Source organism: Oryx dammah, unplaced genomic scaffold (assembly GCF_014754425.2).
Source record: "Oryx dammah isolate SB20612 unplaced genomic scaffold, SCBI_Odam_1.1 HiC_scaffold_25, whole genome shotgun sequence".
NCBI classification, from domain to species: Eukaryota; Metazoa; Chordata; class Mammalia; order Artiodactyla; family Bovidae; genus Oryx; species Oryx dammah.
In genome coordinates, this window is record NW_024070209.1 from 26568913 (window position 1) to 26594969 (window position 26057).

A 26057-nucleotide genomic window follows, 5' to 3' on the forward strand; every position below is an offset into this window, starting at 1 on the left:
CTGTCCATGGGGTTTTTCAGGCAAGAATACTGGAGTGGGTTGCCATTTCCTCCTCCAGCAGATCTTCCTGACCCAGGCATCGAACCCACGTCTTCCGTATCTCCTGTATTGCCGGTGGATTCTTTACCTGCTGAGACAATGGGGAGGCCTGACTGCCAAGAATTGTTGAATGAATGAGAGTTAAAAAGTTTAGGTACTGCCCAAGGTCACACAGCCAGTAAGAGCCAGTATTCAAGCTGAACTCTGTTTAACTCCAGAACATGAGGTAAGGTTCTTTATTGTAGCTTTTTATAGCTTGAATCCCCCACCCTCAAATAATCATACCCAAGCCTAGTATTTTATGAATGGACATACTAATGCTCAGAAATGCTACATAACTTCCCCGTACCACATAGATTGTTAGTGGTAGACCCAGAATCAGATCCCAGACCCCCAGCTGTGTTTTTGTACAATGAATGCAGCCTGAGGAGGAGCTCATAGAAAACTGAAGGAAAATCCTATACGTATCTGGTATACATCATGAGCTCACTTCTTCATGCCATAAGCTTAAGTCACACTTGACACGTCCCTCTCTGTTACTACCCCCTTCATCTAATTAACTAATAATCAGTTTGTCAATATACCTTCTAAATATAGCGCAAATCTTTCCACTTTTCTTCATCTCCACTAACCATCACCCAAACCACCATCAGCACTGACCTAGGTAATTGTGGTAGCCTCCTACCCAGTTACCCTCACCTCCTCTTGCCCCATTTTAGTCTATTTTCTTCAGAGCAGTCAGAATGATCTAAAATGTGAATCTGAGTATACCACTTTGCCTCTTAAATGTATCATTTACTTTAAGGTGCAATTTAAAATTCTTTTTTAAAGGAGCTTTTAAACAAATTTATTTATTCATTCTCTTGACTGTGCTGGATCTTTGTTGCTACCCAGGACTTTTCTCTAGTTACGGCAAGCGGGGGCTACTCTCTAGCTGCGATACACAGGTTTCTCATTGCAGTGGCTTCTCTTATTGTGGGCTCTAGGGCTCGTAGGTTCCCATAGTCGCAACTCCTGGACTCTAGAGCACAGGCTCGGTAGTTGTGGCACACAGGCTCAGCTGCTTCATGACACGTGGCATCTTCCTGGACCAGGGATTGAACCCGTGTCTCCTGCACTGGCAGGCAGATTCCCTACCACTGAGCCAGCCACCAGGGAAGCCCACAATTAAAATTCTTAACATGGCCTTTGAGCCTATGAAATGTGGCCCCTGAGCACCCCCTTCAGTCTCATCTTGTCCTGCCTCTTCCTTTCTCACTTAATCTCCAGCTTTCTGGACCCTGTTTCCATTCCTGGAACATCAAACTCTTCTCTTCAAAGCTCTATTTCATGGTGCTCCCTTTCTGTGGACCATTCCCTCCAGCTCTGGGCCCCTCTTCCTCCTTTTCTTGTCTGTTCATCCTCTGGGTCTCAGCTTGCTTACTATTTCTACAAACAAGTGCCCCTGATGGACTCCTCCCAGCTTCCCCTCCTCACAGGGGACGCTTAAGTCCCCTGTGACTGGTTCTCAGAAGCACTATTTTTCCTACACAGTATTTATTACATTTATAATTAGGCATATTATTTGTGTTATTGTTTGTCTAATAGTTTTCTTCCCTAACGAAACTGAATCTCCAGTGACCATGCTGTATCACTCCCTGCTGATCCACAGGGCCTGAAATATAGTAGATGCCCAATAAATATTTATAGAGCATTCTGTATCTTCTTACAGATTTCCACTCTAAGTTCAAGACAAAGCAGAAATGCTTAAGTAAAAGGAGATAGAGCATAAACACTGAAAACAGTCCAAGAGGTTTACCTACCCATTCCAGCATGAGCAGCTTTTCGTTTTAGTAACAGCCACTGGCAGGTTTCTTCCAGAAGAGTCAGTGGTCTAGCTAAGGATGTGCTGGCCTCTCCATTTGAGTCTCAGGTTTGAGAGAGGCCTTGCTTGTGACTCCTGTATGACAGGCATGATCACTTAGTTGGGGGAAGGTAAAGAGAGCTGCTGCTTGCTTTCCAGACATCAGCAGATCACAGAAGAGCCACGTCTCTGCTCCAAGAGCTAGGTGTGTTATCATGGGGCAAGTACAAGCTGTTAGAGTCAGAAGAGGAGTCAGCAGTGTTGCCCGTCGGCTACTGTGTGTCAGAGTCCCAGGACTTGTTTCTAACACAAACTATGGGAAAGCAAAAAGCTCTAGAATGGAATAATCTAGAAAGACCCATGTTTGGCTAAAGGCTCATGTCTCTTAATATCTACAGACAGTTAATTTTAGAATTTGTTCAGGCTTTAGGTTAATAACGGATGTGTTTCTTTCTAAATTAACCACAAAACTTGACATTTAAAGTAATTCTAGGGCTTCCCTGGTGGTCGAGTGGTTAAGAATCTGCCTCCTGATGCAGGGGACATGGTTACAATCCCTGCTGTGGGAAGGCCCCACATGCCACAGAGCAACTAAGCCCCTGTGCCACAGCTGCTGAGCCCGCGATCTAAAGCCTACCAGCCGCAACTGCTGAGCCCAAGCGCTGCAGCTACTGAAGCCCTCACTTGCCTGGAGCCCGGACTCCACAAGAGAAGTCATCACAGTGAGAAGCCCACACACTGCAGCGAAGAGCAGCCCCTGCTCACGGCAACTAGAGAAAACCCAGGTGCAGCTCCAAAGCCCCACTCTAGCCCCAAAATACAATCTTTACAAATTCATAAAATAATTCTAAACTAGCTACTTCACAGATGACAAAAAGCTGGTTACATACATCAAATGGATCACATCACCAACTTTCCCCTTCATCACACCTAAAAGAAATCTCGTACTCATTAGCAGTCACCCCTCATTTATTCCGGACATCTAACATAAATGGAAAAATAAAATATGTAGTCCTTTGTGTCTGGCTTCTTTCTCTTAGCATGATAATGTTCATGTTCTATCCATGTTGTAACATGAATCAGCACTTTATTTCCTTACATTTCCAAAAAATTGTCTATTACATGGATATACCACATTTTATTTAGCCATTCATTAGTTGATAGACATTTGGGTGGTTTCTACTTTTTAGCTGTTATGAATACTGCTGCTGTGAACTTTTGTGTACAAATTCTTGTGTGGACATTTTTTTCTTTCCTCTTGGATATATACCAAGGAGTGGAACTGCTGGGCATATAGTAACCCTACATTTCACTTTTTGATAAACTGCTAGGCTGTTTTCCAAACTGGCTGAACCATTTTACATCATTTCCCCACAACCTCACCAACATTTGTTATTGTCTGACTTTTTCAATACAGCCGTCCTAGAAGGGGGTGAAGTGCTATTTCATTGTGGTTTTGATCTGTACTGAGATAACCTAAAAGTTTAACAAATAAGCAGAAATTAAAATCTCTGTCCTGTCAAGGTTTTGAGGAAATAAACACTCTTATTAGAGTTGTAGCTTGATACAGTTTTTGGAGGGGCAGTTTGATATATCAGAATGTGAGATGTACTTGACTTTTGAACAGATTTTCCATTTCTGGGTATTTGACCTAAGAAGAAAAGAATTATATATTGGGGGGGAAATGTGTCTTTATTGTACCACTGTTTATAATGTCATAATATCAAAAACTTAGAAATTAACTGAAATGTCTATCAAAAGGAAACTGGTTAAATAAACTATGATGCAAACATAAAATATTTAGGCAGTTATTAAAAATGATGTGGTTATAGTGTATTTTTATTGTCATGGCAATCTATCCACCACATACTGAGTGGGGCAAAATGAGATTATTGAATACCTCCCTGAGAAGATCCCACTTGTGTAAAATGTCTTCATGCCTAGAGAGATTTTTTTGGAATGGTGTCCAAAATGTTAACAGTGATTATATACTAGTGGTGGAATTTTAGGTGATTTTTAAACTTTATTCTTTGAACTTCTCATATCTAATTTAGTTAAAAATCAACCTCTATAATTTTTAAGAGAAAATTGTAAAACTGTTTTAAAAGACTATGCATTTTAGAAATCACATTTTTGTTCTTAATCAAGGCTTGAATTTTAGTTAAATATTCTTCCCCTATCATTATTTTTTAAATCCTCAAAACCATCTGCTAAAGGCATAAAGAAATTCATCATTGTGGTGATTATATTCACTTGATGTGGAAAACTGTCTTTGGCTCTTCCTTCAGAGAATTTTATTATGTGTTTTAATTTTATAGAGTTCTTTCTGTATGCCAGGTATTAGGACTTTGGGGTAGTGCCAAAGCTAATGATAGGATCAGGTCAAAAAAGTTCTCCATGTGTTCTGATTATTAGGATAGTTGTTTGAGGTTCACACTCTCTTCAACTCTTTTATCTCTCTTTGCAGGAGATTAACATTAACAATTTTATTTTTCTTTGAGCTTGTTATGAGTTAGAAATTGTTTTAAATACATCTCATAAACTTTACTCGTTTAATCTTCACAGCAATCCTGTGAGGTTGATATTACAATAATATTATTTTACAGATAAGGAAACTGAGGAACAGAGAGGTTAAGTAACTGATCTAAGGTCACTCAACTAGGAAAGGCAGTGCTGGGGCTCGAGCCCAACTGAGTTTGGTTCCTAAGTACCTGTAGTTGTAACTGCTACACTCCACTGCTTCTCTGACTTCTACCAAATATAACTCCAGACCCTTCATGCTGGTTTATTTTGCTTCTCCCTCAAATTGTCATTTTTACCAGAAATGCCTGGGAGACTGAGCTAATAAGAACAGGTGACTGGACTTTTTTGCAACAAATGTTCTACAGAGTTGTTTCTTTGCTGTTTATTAATATACGTATATCCATTGATTCTCTTAGCATTTTACTTACCATTTCTTTGACATCATCTTCTCTGAAATACCAAAAGTATAAAGAAAAAAAGAGCACATCTGTCTTCTCTTTAAGCAATTCATATTCATCCATGAAAAACTATTGTCTTCTAAATAAATGATTTACAGATGATGATTTTAGGAAATGCTCTTCCACAGAATTTAATGGGTAGGATTATTGTTAAATTGAAAGATGTACAAAGTTGATGAAACTTACGTTTCTCAATTTTATACTCCAGTTGGATTTTAGAAGAAAGGAAATAATTATGTATATGAAAAACGTTAGTATGAAGTCAGACAAGAAAGGTATAATAACCTCAGTGGTTTTATTTGCTCTTGGAAGTGATTTTTGCTGAGTATGAGCTACATATACAGTAGGTCTTCATGATCCTAATGAATTGGCCAAAATGAAGATCCATGTGTATAAGAGTAAGATCTACCTGAAATACCATTCAAAATTTAACTTTGGATGTTTATAATTTTGGCTGTTATTGTTTTTGCTGTTTTGTTGTGATTGAAATCTAGTAAAAATTATTTAGTATATTTTCCTGGGGGAAAAGTTATAATCCAGAAGAAAAGAAATGCATGTGATATGACGTTACTAGTAATAATTATGGTAAGTTTGATTCAAGTTGAAATCACTTATACTGAACATTATTTTTTAAAAGGCATTTCTTAAGAGCATGACTACAGAGAGTTTTTATAGAAGAAATTTCTGTTATCAAAAAAGTCTATATCCTCTTGTGTTTTCTAGGCATCTGGCCAGCTGAAGAGGTTTTGGCTTACTACTGCCTCAAGCACAGTAGTATATTCAGGTACAAAGCTGCACTTAAAAATTTGTTTAGCCCACTATAGGTACTGTGTCTACATGTTAACGATCACCATGATTACATTCTTCAAATTAAACTGTTAAAAGTATATATAAGAAAGGAAGAAGGAAATGAAGGAAGGAAAGGAGGGGGAAGGTCATGGTGAAAGCATGTTGCTTCTGAAAAAGAAATCTGAATTGCCTTTGGGTACTAATATTGCACAGCAAGCTTTTTGCTATGTGTCAAAGGCTTTTGATTTCCACTCAAGGCATTTTATTTCACTTTGATTTTGGGGAAACGAAAGTGAAGCTCCAATCAATCCTTACTGATTGTAAAGGTCAAAAAAAAAAAAAAAGACATTCTTTAAAGTTCTGCTAGGGAAGTCACTATGGAATATTTGATAAATAAATACCTCACAGCTATTATTTAAAGATACCATCCCATCCCTTATTTTGAAGGTATTTTATATATCTAACAATATGTACTTGTAAAATATAAATTACTATTACAGATTCATGATATGGAGAAGAATGTTTTCAACTATGAATGTGCATTATAGATTAAACCATGGATGGGATTACAAAAAAAGAAAAAACTCCTTTTAAACAAAAATGCTGAAGATGTTTGGTAGACTCAGAAAATATGGGTTTTTTCATTTCCATTCTCATTTTATAAAAGTCATCCAATATATGGTTCCTTAATAGTCCATTATGATTCCAGACAAGCCATTAGTGGTCATTTTAACAATATATACTTACAAGGTCGGGTGTGTGTTGTAACAATATGTATTTACAAGACTGGGTCAATAATATGTAGTTTTTGAAGCTCTGTAGGTCCATATTTACCAACCAGTTTCTAATTGCTTTGAATAACTAAATACTCATTATGTATATTTCAGAATATGAATGTCCTGGCTTGGCTGCTTCTTTTCCCTCTATTCCCACCTCTCCCTCCCTAGATTCTCTCTTTTTTTTTCCTCCTCTTGCTGAGGATATAAACTTCCCAAATTGGGAAGAAGAGACAATCTCTTAAGAGTATAAGCATATAAAGTAAGAAAAGGAAAGTATAGAATTGAGCTTCAAAGCTGCCCTAGAAGTCTGGCATTTGCTCATCTCACTGTGCTTAAGCTTGCCTGGAGCTCCAATCAGCAAGCAGTGGGCCAGAGTAGGAATGTCACACGCTGAGGGCTGATATTTAGGCACAAAGAGGAAGGTAAGTGCAGAGTGCCACCCCAGACTGTCAGTTTTAACTCTGAGCCGCTTTACTTAGGAGCGGTCAAGTCAGAGCCCAGTCATTCCTTGAGCCTGGGTTTGCTGGCTTAACCATATTATGTCCCCGCATTGGTTATTCACTGTGTTGCGTTGGGGTCTATTGTTATTTAAGTGTTAATTGCTAAATGTTCCTTGTGTAATTGTTCTTTATGGGGGCTGTTCAGCTCTCCAAAATACTGCTGTTTGTTTTAGATTTTTTTTTTTTAATTCAAGATTGCATGTATTTGTGTGTGCGTGTTGTGTGTGTCTTTCACTATAATATAGGTATATACACACTCACATATATTCTTCATTTACTTGTCTAACTGTTTTTGAAGGAATGAATGTGGATTAACAGTGTTATCCTTTCCTAACAATTATCTTTCGCTACTCTAGCTAGTTTAGTTCTAAAAGACAGCGCCATTGACAGGGGGAAAGAAAGGGAACCTTCTCAGATTTTTCAGCTCAGCGGTGGTAATGTTGCAGTGAACACTAATGAGGGAACCCCCACTGGTTTGCCTGCTTTGTGACTTTTCTATTTCATAATTATTTTTAAAACGCAAAACGACATGAGGTAGCCTCGTCATGTCTCTGCAACTTCCTGGTAGCGCCGTTCTTCCTGCAGATGGCAATTTGTTCCTGTAACATATATATCTCTCTGCCCATTTTCATCTCATTTGTATGGGTTCTAACATTTCTTTTCTCTCTTTCAGGGACCTTGCTGTGTGTGAGCTAGGGGGTGGCATGACATGCTTGGCTGGGCTCATGGTAGGTCTTTTCTCAATTCCAATCCCATTCAGAGAGAGGAACAAAAGGAAAAATGTTCCAGGGCCTCCAACTGCTGGGTCAGAGAACCGTCAACAGCATCAGCTGCGGTCAAGCTGCCGGGTCTTGAGAGACCTTCTAGATTGACTTACTTTCGGATCATATTGATTTTATGGTTGCCTCGATGAGCAGAAACATTTTACCTCAGTGTAGTCAATATCGCTTGTTGTGACATTCCAGGCCTCGCACGGTCTTTCTTCGCCATAGCAAAAGCATTTTTTTTTTCAGATTATAGTCCCATTTGCTAAGATACAGGAATAGCCCGGCAAATCACAGTTGGAGCACCATGATATAGCTGCTAATGTTTTGCCTGCATTATTACACCAACAAACATGATCCAGAGCGCTCAGTAATTAGATTCTTTTGAATTAGATTGGCCATTCAGGAACGTCGTTCCCCATTCTCTGGGTTCTGAGTCATGTATTCAGGAGATATTATGTAGCAGCACAGTGCATTAGACAAGTTTTTATGTCTCTACAAATAAAAGCATATTGTTACACTGATTGGCATTTGACAAACCTGTCGCTCTTACACAATGTGTCAGGGTTACAGCCCAATGTGCGAGCATGTCAAAGCTCACAAAAAAATTACCCTCACAAAGCCATCTGCCTGCAATGCAAAGTTATATGAAGGGCATCAGGCAGTCAGACAGAAGCAAGCTGAAAGGCAGAGTGACAGCCTTGTATGATGGCTCTGCTAGATAAACAGAAGCCCACAAATGAAAGCCTCTCAGAATACCATCATCCGCTGTCACAATGCAATTACCGAACAGAATGATAGCAAGATAGAGGCTCCCGCAAATGGAATGATAAAAGTATTGACTGATTTGATTGAATGATTAAAATAATGCAGACATAAAGTGAAAAAAGATTGAAGATTGTTACGGAGAAATAGGTGAGGAAGCATGATACTGAAGGCTTGTCACTCCTGTCTTCACTTCCACACAGACAAGCATATTTGCTCATTGTTTGCTGTGCCCCCCCCTTTTTTTTTTCAGGTTGCTATTTCTGCAGATGTCAAAGAAGTTCTGTTAACTGATGGGAATGAAAAGGCCATCAGAAGTATCCTTATTCAGATAGAAAACGGGCTTGTTGTGCTCATTCCTTTTCCTCGGCTGAGTAACAATTGATATAAAGAAAGACAGCATGGGGTATTAAAAGAGACTTCCCCCCATACACATGATAAGTAATTAAGAAAAAGTAGAAATATATGACATTCATTGCATACGACTATTTTTTTTTAAATTTTGGTGGATTTTTATACTTATTACAGGAGCTTATGATTTGTGGACCACTCAAAGCAATAAGAACATTTGTTTCATAATAATTTTCAAGCACTCTTATCCTTTTATTTTTATTGAAATTTGCCAGGATAAAATAAATGATTTAACATTTATTATATCAGCTGTTGCTTGCAAAAATTAACTTCCAGCTTCATGTTCCATTATTACCTTTCTTCCGTGTGGACCATGGATTTGTGTACCTACTCTAATTCCTGAGGAGTCCCCTGTATCTCCCTACTGGAAACAGCTATCAGTTTTTCATTATTTCCTTTTATTTAGGATCATAAAAGCTATCTCTTTTTTTTTCTGCTATGCTATTACAATTCAAACCCCATTATATTAGATTATGCTTTACTAATATGTACACAGAGTTCATGAAAATTGAACTGTACTTTTAACTAAAAAAGCAAGCATAATTTGTAGCTACTTTAGCAATCGAGCTGATTTGTTCAGGGGCAGTTAACAGCCTTTAGAAATTGAGAGGAAAGGTGGAGGATATATTTGCTCTGGATTTTTTGGTGTGCTTTCTATTTACATTATGAAAGAGGAAATCTACTTATTTGAATTTTAGGCCTCTAAAATGCCAAAGCAGTGTTGATTTTTGTAAGAGGTAAGCATCTTACCTAGAGCCTATTTTTGAATTTTCTTTTTCTACCTCTGCTATATGATTTTTTGAAAATAAAATTTGCAGCCGCTCTATCAGCCTCCTCACACAGGAGGAAGGAGGTACCAGAAGCACAGAAGCTAATATTGTTCAGCGGCACTTGTGTGCTCTACAGAGCCCCACCCAGCTAATTGCCTGGCAGACTTAAAAAAAAAAAAAAAAAACCAACCAGGAAGGGAAAACAGCCAATCACAATCTTGGCCTTTCACACAAGGGAAAGAGATCACAAAAGGTGCTTCCCTTTTTTAAATGCAGGATTTTAATCATGATCTTCAGACTGTCGCAAGTTTCCCAAAATATCCCTGAAGATGAGCAGTGTTGCTTCATTCACTCTGCTCTGAGTCCTTCCCTGCACTGTATCATTTCACTCTGCTCCTCCTCCACATGTCAGGGAACACAGAAAGCAACAGGAAGTCAGGTATGCTGGCTCAGCCCCAATGGATGTTTTTTGGGGGGAGAAAATGCAGGATTATTGGGAAAGAGGAGGTCATTTTAACCACAGAAACTTCCAGATTGGGCCCAGCAACCTGAGGTTTTTCTCCAGTCAGCAGGTGTCTTATTCAATAGCATTGGAAACCGATTAGAACTTTTATCAAACTATGGGAAGCATCTGTGGTCAGTATGTAAATTTAATTGTACTAAAATTACTGTTGAGCTAAACTACAGAGCTTCCAAAGAAGGGAAGCCATGCTATTGTCATTAATTAATGCACCTTTGCTTTAAACAGCAAAGATGCCATGCCAGCTCTTGAAATCAGAGAGGAAATCTCAACTCTGTATTCACTCTGCTGGCCTTTCAAAGAAATGATTGGTACAGCCCCCTCCCAAGAAAATGGATTTTTAACATTTGGTCCTCAGAAGCTCAGCCCTGAGAGTGCTTTATTGTGCTGGGTTTTACAATGGGTTTAATATAGCGGGGTGCCAAAGGGCAGGAGGGGAAGAACTTTACAATGTATATAAAGTAGGTCCTTTCAGGATGCAGACCAAAACTGGTAGCGTGTTTTATTTCATCTCTTAGGACTTCCCTGGCAGAGTTCAGTTTTTATCATGTTGTTTTATGTTTGTGTGCCTTTTTCTGTTGTAACCAGATCTAATTTTTTTTTTAATTAAGAGAAAAAAGCATGCCTAAAGCCTTAAAATTTGGCAACATGTTTTTCCTGCTTTTAATACTAATATTATTCTTGATTTACTAAGAGAGCTTACATCTGGCATTCATGGTAAGCTGTTTTACTGAGTGAGGTTAATATGAATGAAGTTTTTTTTTTCTATTTATGTGCCTACTTTCTATGAGAAAAACAAATTCACTGAATCACATACTGTTGATGCATATAGATTGAAGCAAACTCATTTAAAAATTACTGTTTACATCTTTCCTTTAAAATTTTAGGAAGCCTAAATTATATAGCAGTTGTAGGATATTATCCAAAAATTACTTTCTAAAAAGTAAAAGTGGATGTCAACAAAAAAAAGAGGGAGAAACATTGCCAGAAGCCAGAAAATCTCTAAGCAAAGCTGCTAATTATTCTTAATGGGCAAGATGAGCACATTAAGAAACAAATGAATACATCAGTGAAATGTAATTGAAAATCGACCTGGCAATCGCACATCACATCTGAGTATTGGCCTGTATATTATTCTCATTATTTAAAAAATTATTTTTGTTTTCCTTGGATCTGAATTGAATGAATCCAACTGAACCTTCCTTCCTAGTCTCTTAAGCTTCTAAGATTCTGATTCTTAACCTTAAAAAAAGAGCATTTTCTGATATTTCTTATTTATCATCTGTTATTTCTATTTTTTTAATACATGAGGCAATGAATGGAGACATTCTGAATCTTTATATCATAGAAGCATATCAACCAGTTGTAAGCTTATTTACTGTCTCCCTAAAACATATCAAATGGATTTGGCTATGTCTTCTAGAGCTCTCTACCTTGCACCTGGAAAGCTTGATGTGGATTTGAAATTTATAAGCGGAGATATCTGAAAAGAGATTAAGACTTGAGGGATAAGGGAATGTCATAAGTCCTAAATATTTTCTCAGACTCATCGTTGGATGTCCCTGAGGTTCTCCTTGATCCTTAAACTGCATTACTGGGCCTAACCCATAGCCTTCCTGAGAGCTGCCTCTCCCTTCAGATGCCATCTTATCTGTACCCAAACGGGAAAACAAAGGCTAAATTGGAAATGAGATCATTTGGTTCATCCAGTTTTCAAATTTATCCTGAAATCATGAACTGTGTTCTCTTTCCTTTGGCACAGCCTTTTTAGTGTAATAAAGAAAGAAACCTCCAAGTGCCGCAAGATAATTACTCAATAAAGTCTGTAGCTGGTTTGACAATGACATAAGAATAGGGAAGAGAAGTGGTATACTGAGTTATTATTAATGCTAAGACCTTTCTGAATTATAATGAACAGAAGTACAACACCTCAGATGAGCAACCCTCTCTGGTACACTCACTAATTTGCCCATCAAAAGGACCCTGCCTTGACACATCCTTAGTGAACATCAAGCAGGTTATCTGCGAACTATGGCAATGCTTGATAATTCTGCCTCATGCTCCTAACCCAAGCATCTTATCCCCACAGTATGCACAGTCTAGATCATGATCTTGAGCTTAGGATTCTCCAAAAGTGAATAAATCTCCTGTGCATTTTAAAGGAGATACCCTTGGCTTACAATATTATTTTATTTAACAGACTCCCTGACTTGAATAATTAATAAAGTAGGCTTCGTGTGGACTGTGCAGCCTGTGGATGGCTGAAGAATCATCTAGCCTATCATCCTGGGCCCAGGCCCTTTCCTCCAACATCAGGGTCAGTTCTTCTTCTATATACTAGATAGGCCCAAAGTGTACTCTGTATGCCTCACATTGGGTAGGAGCTCAACAAATAGCTTTGAAAATTAAATTGAAAGTAACTAACAAATGAAGCTAGTTAATTATCTAAATGAATTAAGCCACTATTCACTGCATGACATTTCAAGTGCTAAAGATACAGCAGTGAACAAGACAGACCAAGTCCTGTTCTTGGAGGAACAGAGTATACTTTGGCTAGAGAACATTTATACACCAGAAAGACACTGAAAATCTACAGGGCAGAAGTTCTTTGATTCCTTCCAGTTATTTAAATCCTACAATTAAAATGTTCATATAATTAGTTTTGAGCAACAGAGAAAGAAAATAAAGCTTACCTGCCGAGCCTCACTCTAGTTACCCTCCTCAGCCTCTCATCCCTCCAGAGCTTTTGCCTGACTTATTGAAAAAGATAATGAATTGACATGATTTAGGCACCTGCTATGTGTTAGGCACCTACTATGTGATATTCCAATGAGCCTAAAAAATAGGCACATTATTCCTATTCCGGAGATGGAGCTCAGAGAAGTTATTTTACCCAAATTCACATAGTTACTAAGTGTCAGAATGAGCACTGGAAGTCAGGATCATTTGACTTCATAGCTTCCCTGTCACGCTCATTAAACTGTTCTGTTTCACTGAAAACTAGAAAGATTTCGTATCATCTTGCACTGGAAGTGAAGACTTCTCATCTATAAATGTAACAGTTGATATTGCTAACAGAGTTCAAAGCACCTCTAGATAGTACTCTCAATTCATGAGTAATAAGCACCTTCAAGAATATTTCACAGCCTTTAAATTAGCAAATATTGCCACATCAAGCATTTTTTAAATCTTCCAGAGATCAAAATGAACAGGATTTATTTTATAATTTCATAGCTTCCTACCCTCATCTTTGACATGCAACGAAACTAAAGGTAGCAGAAACCAAGAAAATAATGCTTTATGAAGCGCAGTGTTATTATTATAAAAATATGTATACAATGCCAGTTCTCAAAATGTGTATCAGCTACTGATAAATATAATAATCACTATTTGTAGGAGGAGGCTAATATTTTAAACAAGGTTTATATATAATTAGCTTAACTAATTAGTAGATAACATATATATATAATTTTTCAGATAACTATTATTATACATATATATATATTTAAAGATAAAAATCAAATAAAGCAAAATTAAGATGGAGCCCCACTCTTAAACTATGCTTTGTTTGAAGAGAAAATCTAGTTATAGAATCCTGGTTTGTTTTAGCCACAAGCGTATATCCTGTATCTCGAGAAGTCCACTTGCTCAGATGAGGAGATTGAAGCTGATTGCTTTTTATCTGTTTAATCAGAAATCACATTAAGACTTTCTTTGCACCCAGCACCTCCCACTGAAGTCTTCCAGAAGGTGGGTGCTTTCAGAGAATAGGATTTGGTCCATGCTGTTGAACACTGTCCTGGACAGATTGACTCGATTTGATTGAATTTCCTTTATTACCCTGAAATGACACAGAAGAATGATAAAATCTATGATTGGACAAAGCGCCAACCCAGAGGAACCCCTGAAAACCTGACCTAAACTAAAAGGTGGAGCACAGAATATCAGGATATATCTTTTAAAGCAATATTTTAGTACATGATTGCCATTTTTTTCCCCTCTTGGTACTTGTTTTAATATAAAAAACACCTCCTAACCCACAAAATATATTTCCCTCTCAGTTCTAAAAATAAAGCAGCCTAAATACTGCTGTGAATTTTTTCATTAAAAATTGCTTCTAGAATATAAATACATATGCTTGCTTCAGCCTGACCACCTGGAATCACAGGCTTATAAATTGTATGAAAGTATATAGTGTTAAGATGTTTACTAAAAATTATTAATAGGTTTTCCGAGTTATATAATTTAACTTCCCTGTGACTATTTCATAAAAAAGTATACCTCCACTAACAAAATAATATGTTTTGCTTGATAGATTGGTCATGTACTCATATGACACTACAGGTGTGCCGGGCACATTACAGCATGTGGTTTGGATGTCATGGAAACGCCAAGAAGGGTGTGGCCATCATGTGGGGGAGCTTAATCAAAGCCAGTTGTCAGTTGGCTCTTTACTAATTTAGTTCTCAGAATAAAGATGTCAGCTGTCCTTTTCTACAAGACATTTCATTTAGAAGACTTTCCTGAAATACTTTCTTCCTGAAATAGACAAAACTGTAGGCCGATGTGTCATTTTAGTTAATCAAAACAAGTAGGCAAATTAGTCTCTTTTATTTTTTTAATGAATGTAATTTAACAGTATTTAATTTGCATACAGGAAAGTTCAAGAAAAAAAAAGTCTGCTTTATAGCACTTTTGTAAACCTCGACAAAGCCCTTCATTAGGAGACCTAATTGATTTTTCCTACTCACTCCCGCTATCACAGTACCTGCTTATTCACTCAGAGAAGAAATGGGTGTGCCTGGTGTTTCAAGCAGAGATTTAGGTTAAAATGTCCCGTGGCTCTGTTCTTGCAGGGAGATCTTGGCCAGTGCTTGCTTCAAGCGTACAGGAGCTCTGTTTTTCTGAGCAATAGAGGAACGTCGCCTATCTGCTAGGTGCCCTCCCCATGGGCCCAGTTTAGTTCAGCTTGCAGCCTTCACTGGAATTTTTTTATTTCTTGTTTATTTAAACCTTGCCTTATTCCAAAATAGGGATTTGGAGGCTTCTATCAGGGGATCACAGACTCAATGGACATGAATTTGAGCAAACTCCAGGAGACAGTGAAAGACAGAGGAGCCTGGCGTGCTGCAGTCCATGGAGTCACAGAGAGACAGAAATGACTGAGGAACTGAAAAACAACAACACAGGGACACATAGACTATACCACATAAAATGAGAAAGCAAGGGCAGTTAGACAGTAGAAAGCCAAGCACACATCATCAAGGCAGGAAGAGGACCAGTACAAAAGATAAGCCAAGGGAGGAGCCCTGTGGTTGTGCAGCTTAGATCATCCATTTGACTCTGAGTTGCACAGGGACCAGAGCAAAAAGAGAAAGAGGAGCAGTTATAAGATTTTTAGTGTCCAGAAGTTGAAGCAAAACTAGTGGATCTGAAGGCCAGTTTTTCCCAGTGTTAAAACCTGACATGATTTCTCCGTGAAGGTGGCACTGTGTGACGTAATGGACCAGCTCCTCGAAACGTGGCTTCAATAAGTTTGGCTCTTTTTGTGCAAGTTCTTACATGCCAGCAGATGGCCAGTGGCCAAACTGTAAGTCTATAAAGATAATTCTCCAAAGGGCCTTTCACTGAATTGACTTTCTTCTTCAATAATTATATTTTTTAAAAAAAATTTTTATGTGGACCATTTTTAGTCTTTATTGAATTTGTTACAATCTCACTTCTGTTTTATGTTTTTGGGTTGTTTTGACCACAAGGCATGTAGTATCTTAGCTTTCCACCCAGGGATTGAACCCACACCCCCTGCATTGGAAGGTAAAGTCTTATCCACTGGACTTCCAGAGAAGTCCTGGTAATGAGTTTTCACTCGAAGATTCTCCAAGCTTTTCTTCATCGTTCTCTTTTCACTTTCCTCCTCCCAAGTCTTTCACTACTGCCATTTCTTTAAGAGATTGGAAATACTTCAACTTGGAGAGTCTCAGAAAACTGCCATTGCTCTCCTCACTGACTGAAAGAGGCTTCCCATGGGGCTTCCAGCTCTTTAAAGCAATCAGGGCCTAGCACCTATGGTACAGTCATCTCCCTTGAGCAGTACCTATCACGCTGGGCCTTGTCAATGTGCTCCCTGAATGTCTATTTCACAGGTGATAAAGCTACAGTCCAGGGAATTAAAAGAGCTTGCCTGTGGCAGGAAAGTCAGCATTTGGTTGCAGAGTCAGTGCTAGACCTGTCTCCTCTTGCCTCACACACTACACGCTGTTTTCACCCAGCTGATCCCATGTATGACTGGGGGGAATTGGTTGACAGTCATTGCAGAAGCTTTCTTAACTGTGTCCTGTAGATGTGAGAGACATCATCGCAAGGAATCAGAAGGCTGGTGTGTTTAAGACTGGGAACATATCAAGCTGGTAAGATACCTTTTTGCCTTGAAACACTCTGGTTAAAAATGCTTTTCTCAATACTATGGGTGATTATTAAAACTAATAACATTTATTAAGCACTTGCTGTGGGTCAGGCGCTATCTTAAGCACTTCAAAAGTATCTTATTTAATGCTCACAATCTGTAATGAAGCAGGCAGGCATTTTCACTGTCTACAAATAATAGAAAGATAGCTATGTTAAACACTGTGTGGAGAATGATTTAAGGATTGAGAGAGTACACTATGAGGTTGGGAGAAGCCCAGCCTAGGACCTCCTTGTGAATGGGTCTGTTTCACTGGTGCTCAACCTGGGGGGAATGGTGGCGGGGGGAGGCAGTTTTCCCCCTGGGGACTTTTTTACTGTTATAACTGGGATAAGACAGTTGCTACTGGAATCTAGTGGAAGGAGGCCAGAGATGCGGCTAAGCATCCTACAATGCTCAAGACACCCCACCACCACCAACAAAGAATTCTCTGGCTCAAAATGCCAATAAAACCAAGACTGAGAAACCTTGTTCTATTTTATGGTTCGAAACTGGTCTAGGTAATCATTCCCTAAACAGAAGTTTCTCCTTCTTATCAAAACTAGGAGAAATGCTTATGCTCAACCAAAGCAACGCTTCTATGATGCTACATTTTAATTTTGCCCTCAAGTAATGAATATCCATTTAGTAGTTTTCCCAAGAAATATCTGTATCTGTGCATTCTTCTTTTACATGTTTAACCACAGACATTATTGGGAGAACAGTCTAAGTTTGAAGTAATTCTTTAATTACTGTTAATTCGTCATTCTTTGACATTTTGAGTTTTCTGTTTGAGGATGCTTTCTCAGCCCCCACTGTACTCAGCTTGGGGGAAAAAGAAAAGGTGGGTGAACAGCTGCTGCTGCTATTTAGTTGCTAAGTGGTGTCTGACTTGTTTGCGACCCCATGGACTTGGAGCCCACCAGATTCCTCTTTCCGTGGGATTTCTCAGGCAATACTAGAGTGCTAAAACTAGGGTTGCCATTTCCTCCTCCAGGGGATCTTCCCAACCAAAGGAATGAACCCGTGTCTTCTGTCTGGGCAGGTAGATTCTATACCACTGAGGCATTAGGAAGCCCAGGTGAACGGCAACAATGCTTAAAAACTAAAGTGTAAAACATATGGGATGAGGGTATGGAGTAGCAATAACTTTGTTTTCTCTTATATTAGCTGGTGAGTATAATGTGTCCATATTTATTTTTTTTTTAATGTGGTATTAGAATGTTCATAGTAGGTCGATGGCATGGGGGCAGTATGCTCTGTGTTTCTCAAATAAATGAACAACCAGTTCTGTTTCCAGTAGTTCAGAAAAACAGCACTCTATTACTTGGGCACTCTTCATTCTTAGGACAGCTTTTATTTCACAGTGCAGACTAGCCATACCCTTCTGTGGAGGACTTCATTTTTGGACGTGATTTTCAACCTGGTCTTTTAGTTATCAATCAAAAGCACATTTTCTGTGTTGTCCTCATTTACATTTATTTAATGCTTAAGGTCATTTGTGACCATTTGAGTGTATTTCAGCATATGGAATCAGGGAATAATAGATTTCAGCATCATGCTGTGAAGAGAGATTGTGTTTTTACAAGACATAATGTTGTTTACTGGGTGTTAATAATCACTAATTAATAAACATATCTAGAATTCTAAAATGTTGCATTTTGGTGGAATAAAAATGTCAAGTGTTTAACTTATGGAGTACAGTATTATTTTCTATATCCCTTCATAAAATAATGAAGTTACATAAAGAAGCAAAATGTTATTGTTCAACACAGGTTATATCTAAAATGCCTTTGTTTCTGTTTGGTGTTCTCAAAAATACTATTTCTAATATATGATTCTGAGATGTACTTGGACGTATAGTCTATATGTCAGTAGTCATACAGGGACATCCAAGAAGAGGAGATTTTTTTCTGTCTTTATTTCATATTCATTGTGGTCAGTTTCTTCTCTTTTAAACCACTGTAAGCATTTTGTCCAAAGTCTACAAAAGCACTTTGCCAGAAAACAAGTGAATGAGTCAGTCTTTGAAATGCCTTGATCTCATATTAAGGAGCTACTTGACCACTTAACCTTCAAGAAGCTAAGAGGAAACTGCCAACCAGTGATGCAATAATCAGTATCCCCCTGTCCACTGCTTTCCCACCCATAACCAGTACAATATGATGAAAGCGTTAGCTCCATGTGAGATGAAATAAAAGGAAATCATTCACAAAAGAGCTAAGATATAGTTCAATATTCTTTTTTAGTGCCTCAATGCATATGCAGAATTTCTTCTCCAAATTGGAGGTGTGGAATAACAGTAGCGACAGATAGCTAAGAGGTATTTACCATAGCTATAAAGCCCACACGTGAGCCAAATATTTCTGCTATTAAAAAGCACTTCAAAGCTTGACATGAAGTTTGTAACAGCTGAATGTCTCCTGTGACTTCATTTGCAAGGAAGATGTAAAAGCAGAAAGGAAAATCGTGATATGAGAACCATGAACCTAGGAACTGGTGTTTTTAAAAAAAGAACGATAAAGCAACCCAGAAATTTGACAGGCTCCCCAAGCTCCTGTTCCCCCTGCCCTGCCAATTGTCTCAGGAACCAGCATTCCTCCTGTGACCAGCCTCTTCCTACAGGGCAGACCCAGGTGGGGTGGGGCCCAAAACTTACATTGAGGGTCCTCTTTGGGAGGATGAATTCTATTAAACCTTATTTTGGCAAATTGTATAGAAGCAACGACCATGTGAACCCATCACTAGGGCTCCTTGTGGGCCTGGGGAGGGGCCTGTTTGAGGGAGGGGGGTCTCAATGTTTAGGCATCATTAGCTTGACAGTAAATCTACTCCTGCTGTCATAACCACCAGTAGCCTTGCTGAGAATAATGCTCTTGCCTTCCAAACTCTTATTCCCTCTGTTCCATTTTAATGCGAGTGTGACTGTCGCTCACAAGTGTGATCACTCAGTTGAAAAGATGTGTTTGCAAAAGCCTGGAAGCTTTAGGCCTGGCTAAGAGATCTAGGATGTACATTTGTGAAGGATATAGCCATTGCCTCTCAAAGATCTGAATATAGTCATTTGGTGACTCAGTCACTGGTCCATCCATGGAGCCATCTATCAATTTAACTAATATGCCCAAAGTATTCTGCCTGTGAGAACATAAATACAAAGTTACAGCAAATAACTCATGAGCAAAGAAAATCATGCCACTAAACATAGCTAAAGTTTGGTGAAAGAGCAAGGATATTTACAGCTTCTCAATTGTTAGGTTTATCTAAAGCTGTCTTCAAAACTGTGACTGTCTAATAAAGAACCATTCAGAACTTCTGATGTCTGCATATTTCTAGGTGTTCCAGAATTAGTGAATGGCGTCATTCTCCAGTTAATAGTAATTAACAGTTACAATATTTTTAAAAATTGATTAAATATACCCTGCTGTGGTATTAAAAGTAACTTTCTACTTAAGAAGAGAGTTTATCTTTGTGTGAAAATTGCTAGTGAATTTAGACCTGTGACTTTTTTATTATTCTTTGATAAACCATTAATTTTAGTAAACTGTGGAATTCATAACTTTTAAGACTTTTATAACCCAAATTTTACCTTTATGTGGGCCCCCAGGATTGGCTGTTGGCTCCATTGCCCTGCTACTTTTTAAGATCTATATCTTCTCGAGGTTCATTTTGCTTTAGATTTTAAATTGAGGATGTGAAAAATGCTTTAAGAATATAAATTCCAACCAAGTGGGATGAAATTGCTGCCTTTTCCAGGCCTTCTGCAGTCTTCTCTCACTTTCCTCACTCTCTTCATTCAATGTAGCTTTCACTGTTCCCCAACATATGTACTCTCCTTGGGTCACCCAGACCTCCTCACTCTCCTCTAGCACATTTGGTTTTCCTCATCTCTAGTCTTTGCCAGTCTTGTTCCCCTTTTCCTTATCCATCTAAATCCTTTCTTCTGGGCTTCCCTGGTGGCTCAGTTGGTAAAGAATCCGCCTGTAGTGCAGGAGACCCAAGTTCTATCCCTGGGTCGGGAAGATCCCCTGGAGAAGGGAATGGGTGGCTATCCACTCCAGTATTCTTGCCTGGAGAATTCCATGGACAGAGGAGCCTGGCGGGCTACAGTCCATGGCATCACAACTTAATTACCATTTCCCCCTGCTTTCTCAGACTATGTCAGCTTGCCCTAACCTTTGCCTTCTTTTAACTTCTATTGGCCTTAGAATCGTCCCCCAGAAAACATGGCATCAGTTCAGTTCAGTTCAGTCGTTCAGTCATGTCCACCTCTTTGCAACCCCATGGACTGCAGCACGCCAGGCCTTCCTGTCCATCACCAACTCCCGGAGCTTACTCAAACTCATGTCCATTGAGTCGGTGATGCCATCCAACCATCTTATCCTTTGTCGTCCCCTTCTCCTCCTGCCTTCAATCTTTCCCAGCATCAGGGTCTTTTCAAATGAGTTAGCTCTTCGCATCAGGTGGCCAAACATGGCATATTCTCTCATTATTCAAAGTGTGTTGTCTATTTTCATGTACATTGTTTCATTCATTTTTTGGGTAATTATTTTGATCACCTTCTCTCTGTCAACTACTGTTCTCAGTTGCTAGAGATGTAGTGATGAATGAAACTGAGAAAGTCCATGCCTTCTTGGAGTTCACATTCTGGGAAGAACTTAAAGTCAAGGACTCTGCTTAATAAGTTTTTATATTCCCTGAAGCAATTAGTACACTTTATCCCTATTACATGAAAGGTTTTAAAGTTTGTATTTGGAGCACACTTTGAAAGACAAAATAAATGACATGATAAATGAAAAGCAGCATAAGACATGAATCTGTAAAGATTATGGAACCAAGCAATTTTTAGTAGAAGAGAGTCAAACTCTAGAGATTGAGACATCGTTTATATATCAGATAGCTGACTTTCATTTCAGGGTAGGCTTCTTCTCGGGCATGCACACGCAGCATCTGTAGACAAACTGACATTGTGAGTAGGCATTTATCTGTCCTTTGTCAAGTTGAAGAGGACAGTTAGAAGAAGGTAACTGAGATAAGGAAGCTGAAGGCTCTCTTTAAGAAATTTTCTGATAAAACATACCTGTTAGTGAGTTTTGCTAGAATTACAGTAACAGAATCTCAAGAACTGCTGAGATTTATAGAGGTGGCACAGTCCTGTTTCCATCTGTTGCTATCTTGGATATGAGAAAATGAAAGTACTAAGTGTACTTCCTATTACTAATACATTTTATTTGCTTAACACATTATAGAAGGCCTCATATCCCTTTTGTACTGAACAAATAAGTTCCCACAGAGTGAATGTTACCTAGTTTTGATATTTTGGTAGAGTTAGCTCTCCTTTTTGTGGGCTTTTTTGTGTGTGTATTTGAGACTTTTGTGGGCTGGAGAAGGGAAAGGCTTCATTGGATCACTGAAAAAGCAAGAAAGTTCCAGAAAACCATCTACTTCTGTTTTACTGACTATGCCAAATCCTTTGACTGTGTGGATCACAACAAACTGTGGACAATTCTTCAAGAGATGGAAATATAAGACCACCTTACTTGCCTCTTGAGAAACCTGTATCCAGGTCAAGAAACAACAGTTAGAACCAGACATGGAACAATAGACTGGTTGCAAATTGGGAAAGGAGTGTGTGAAGACTGTATATTGTCACCCTGCTTATTTAACTTCTGTGCAGAGTACATCATGTGAAATGCTGGGCTAGATGACACACAAGCTGGAATCAAGATTGCCGGGAGAAATATCAGTAACTTCAGATATGCAGATGGTATTTGAGTCAGGGTCACAAATCTCAGATTTGTTGACTTATTCTTGGGAAAGCAGGAAAAGGCTATGTGTGTGTATGTGTACAGCAGTGTCACACTCCACAGCTTCAGAAAGCACTTTTTTCATATCCCTGCTATTAAGGCAAAGCTCCCTGAACCTCATTTTTCTGTGTGCTCAATTGGTTTAAAATGAGGCAATCAGTATTAGGATATTTTGTTCCATCGTGTTTTTTTTTTTTTTTTCAGTTACTCATGAAATGAAAATGAAACACTCTCAAATGAAACACCCTAATGGCAGAAAGTGAAGAGGAACTAAAGAGCCTCTTGATGAAGGTGAAAGAGGAGAGTGAAAAAGCTGGCTTAAAACTCGACATTAAAAAAACCAAGATCATGGCATCGGTCCCATCACTTCATAGCAAATAAATGGGGAAACAATGGAAACAGTGACATACTTTATTTTCTTGGGTTCCAAAATTACTGTGGATGGTGACTGCAGCCTTGAAGTTAAAAGATGCTTGCTCCTTGGAAGAAAAGTTATGACAAACCTAGATGGCATATTAAAAAACAGAGACATTACTTTAAGAAACTTTCTAATAAAACATACCTGTTAGTGAGTTTTGCTAGAAACTCACTAGTTTTTCCAATAGTCATGTATGGATGTGAGAGTTGGACTGTAAAGAAGGCTGAGCGCCAAAGATTGATGTTTTTGAACTGTGGTGTTGGAGAAGACTCTTGAGAGTCCTTTGGAATACAAGGACAGTCAATCCTAAAGGAAATCAACCCTGAATATTAATTGGAAGAACTGATGCTGAGGCTGAGACTCCAGTAATTTGGCCACCTGATGCAAAGAGCCAACTCATTAGAAAAGACCCTAAAGCTGGGAAAGATTGAAGGTGGGAGGAGAAGGGGACAACGGAGGATGAGATGGTTAAATGGCATCACTGACTCAATGGACAAGAGTTTGAGCAAACTCCAGGAAATGGTGAAGGACAGGGAAGCCTGACGTGCTGCAGTCCATGGGGTCGCAAAGAGTTGGACAAAACTGAGCGACTGAGCAACAACAAATATCTACAGAGCAAATTTTCAGAAGTGGACTTTTGTCTATTCATACAGCCTTATCAAACTGTGTAAATTACTAAAGTTTGTAATATATTTTCATATCTATAAAAACTAGTCTCTTGCCATCATTCCTTCTTCCTAGAATATTCTAAAATCATGTTGGTATTTGTATTACAGTGGTATTTTCATTTTGACTGAAAAAATATATATAAATTAATTTACTAAGATGCTGTCTTATGACTGAATCTTCTATTCAAGAACAAGTAGTTTTTAAGCTTTTTTAGGTGTTTCACTAGCATTTAAAATGTTTCATTTCTAAATTTATTTTTAGAAACATTTTTCTGTTTCTTTTATAAATGAGGTCTTTTCTTTCATTATTTTCTAACTATTATTTTATTTGTATGTGTGTATATAAGGAAAGCTATAGGATTTTGTCTAGCAAATGTTTAGTCAGTTCAATGAGTTATTACTTCTAATACCTTGTCAACCTAGTCTCTTGAATTTTCCAAATAAACAATCACATCATTTGCAGATGATGAGACTTTTTACTTCTTTCTGATTCTTGTATCTTTTTTTCTTCTCTTGTATAATTTTATTGGATTAAAAAAAATCCCAGAATGATATTAAATAATATCATTTGAGTCTAACTTTGTTGGGAATCCTCTAGTGTTTCACCATTAAATGTGCATTAGCCTATGAGTTGAAAAAGAAATGATATTTTTATCTTCGTAAGGAATTTTTATTGATTCCTGTTTTTGAAAATTTTGTCATAAATCCATATGGTGCTTTAGCTGATGCCTTTTTAGCATGTATAGAGATAATCAGATTGTTTTTCTTAAATCACTGTAGCTCTACAGATGATTCTGATACTAAAGTTTGAGACCTGCTGCTCCAGGCTATCACTCCTATGTTTCTAGACTGACTTTAGAGCTGATCCCATCCTCTTGTTCCGTGTTTTTGTTTGCAATTAAATGGACAAAAAACTTACTTCAGAGTCCGGAAGATTTGCCTAACGTTTGAACCCCCTCTTGGGCTTCCCAGGTGGCTCTAGTGTAAAAGAACTTCCCTGCCAGTGCAGGAGATGCAAAAGGGTCCCATCCCTGGGTCAGAAAGATCCCTTGGAAGAGGAAATGGCAACCTCCTCCAGTATGCTTGCCTGGGAAATCCCATAAACAGAGGAGCCTGGTGGGCCACAGTCCCCAGGGTCGCAAAGAGTCAGATACAACTGAAGCAACTGAGCACGCAATCAGGAACCCCCTATGCTGGTGACCAGTGAATTCTACACTGGTTAAGGAGGACTGGTAAACTGTTTTGAGATTTCAGAATGAAAAACACGGTGATAGTTTTACTAATTACATTTTCCATTTCAAATATCTCTGATTCTATGATTATGACTAGTACAACTTGTGTTATTAATTTCAGTGGAGAGGGTGATCAGCAGTGTCAGCTGCTGAAGATTGCTGGAGGTCAAGCAAATGGCAGAGCAGTTCCAGTGACTGTTGTGAGAAAGGTCGTCTTGCCAGGGCAGGTGAAGTAATGAGAGTAGGCTATTCCTGCAGCATGTTGATGGATGTGGACTAGAGGGAAGCAGAGTTGCTGGGAGAGGTGGGCACGTTGGCAGGCATGGCACAACAGCTGAGGAAGAAGAAATGAGTGTGATGGGGCCTGGCATTGGATGGAACAAGGACCTAGAGTAGTACTTCTCAAAGTAAAGCCCCTAAACCAGCAGCCTCATCATCACTTGGAAATGTGTTTGAAATGCAGATTCTCAAGCATCTCAGTGTGTCTCACCCCAGACATACTGAATCAGAAACTCCGGGATTGAAACCCAGTGATCTGTATTTTAACAGACTTTCTGAGGATTCTGATACACACCCAAGTTTGCAAACCTCTGCACTCAGAGGAAAGAGGAGGAGTGATTTTATCCTGCACACAGGTTGGGAGTGGATTCTCTTTGAAAGGATGAGTGACCCTACTTCCTTTGTGACAAGAGGAGAGAGAAAAGATAAAGAAGAGGAGAATATGAAGAAGAGGGAAAAGATGGTATCAGCTAATCTCAGGCTCTCAGTAAGGTCATCTACTGAGAAATTTTTTTCAGTGTGAATTTTAGATCACAGGGTGAGAGTCCTGTTAGAAATTGACTTGGCTCTGCATTTCAGGTTGAAACTCCAACCTCAAAGCCAGAATGAAAAGACATAAGTTAGTGCAAGAATAAGGGAAGGGAAACTAATATTTATTGAGCACCCATAATACACTTGTATTACTCTATCTCATTCAATTCATTATCATCATGGAATGCCACTATTACTGTCTCTTTTTTTATATTTGAGGGCAGTGATATTCAGAGCATCTCTCAGCCTGACTGGCTTGTGAGGGAGCTAGTATTTTAAATCGAGCTTCCGAGCTATGAAGTTTAGTATTCTTTCTATCGTACTATACTGTTAAACTCAACAGGTTTGACATGCTTATAAATATTAAGATTGTTAAAGCTGCTGCTGCTGCTACTAAGTCACTTCAGTTGTGTCCAACTCTGTGTGACTCCAGAGACGGCAGCCCACCAGGCTCTCCTGTCCCTGGGATTCTCCAGGCAAGAACCCTGGAGTGGGTTGCCATTTCCTTCTCCAATGCATGAA

At 38.7% G+C, this 26057-nt stretch overlaps 1 protein-coding gene across 1 annotated transcript in view; it reads left to right on the plus strand.

Moving 5' to 3' along the window:
- The window catches only part of CAMKMT (calmodulin-lysine N-methyltransferase), a 426241-nt gene that overhangs the window by 362560 nt on the left and 37624 nt on the right, over positions 1-26057 (plus strand). Inside the window, exons 4-7 of the mRNA XM_040224729.1 lie at positions 5587-5647; positions 7605-7659; positions 8714-8777; positions 16502-16568. Coding sequence (XP_040080663.1) covers positions 5587-5647; positions 7605-7659; positions 8714-8777; positions 16502-16568 — 247 coding nt within the window. The remainder of the gene's footprint in view (positions 1-5586; positions 5648-7604; positions 7660-8713; positions 8778-16501; positions 16569-26057) is intronic.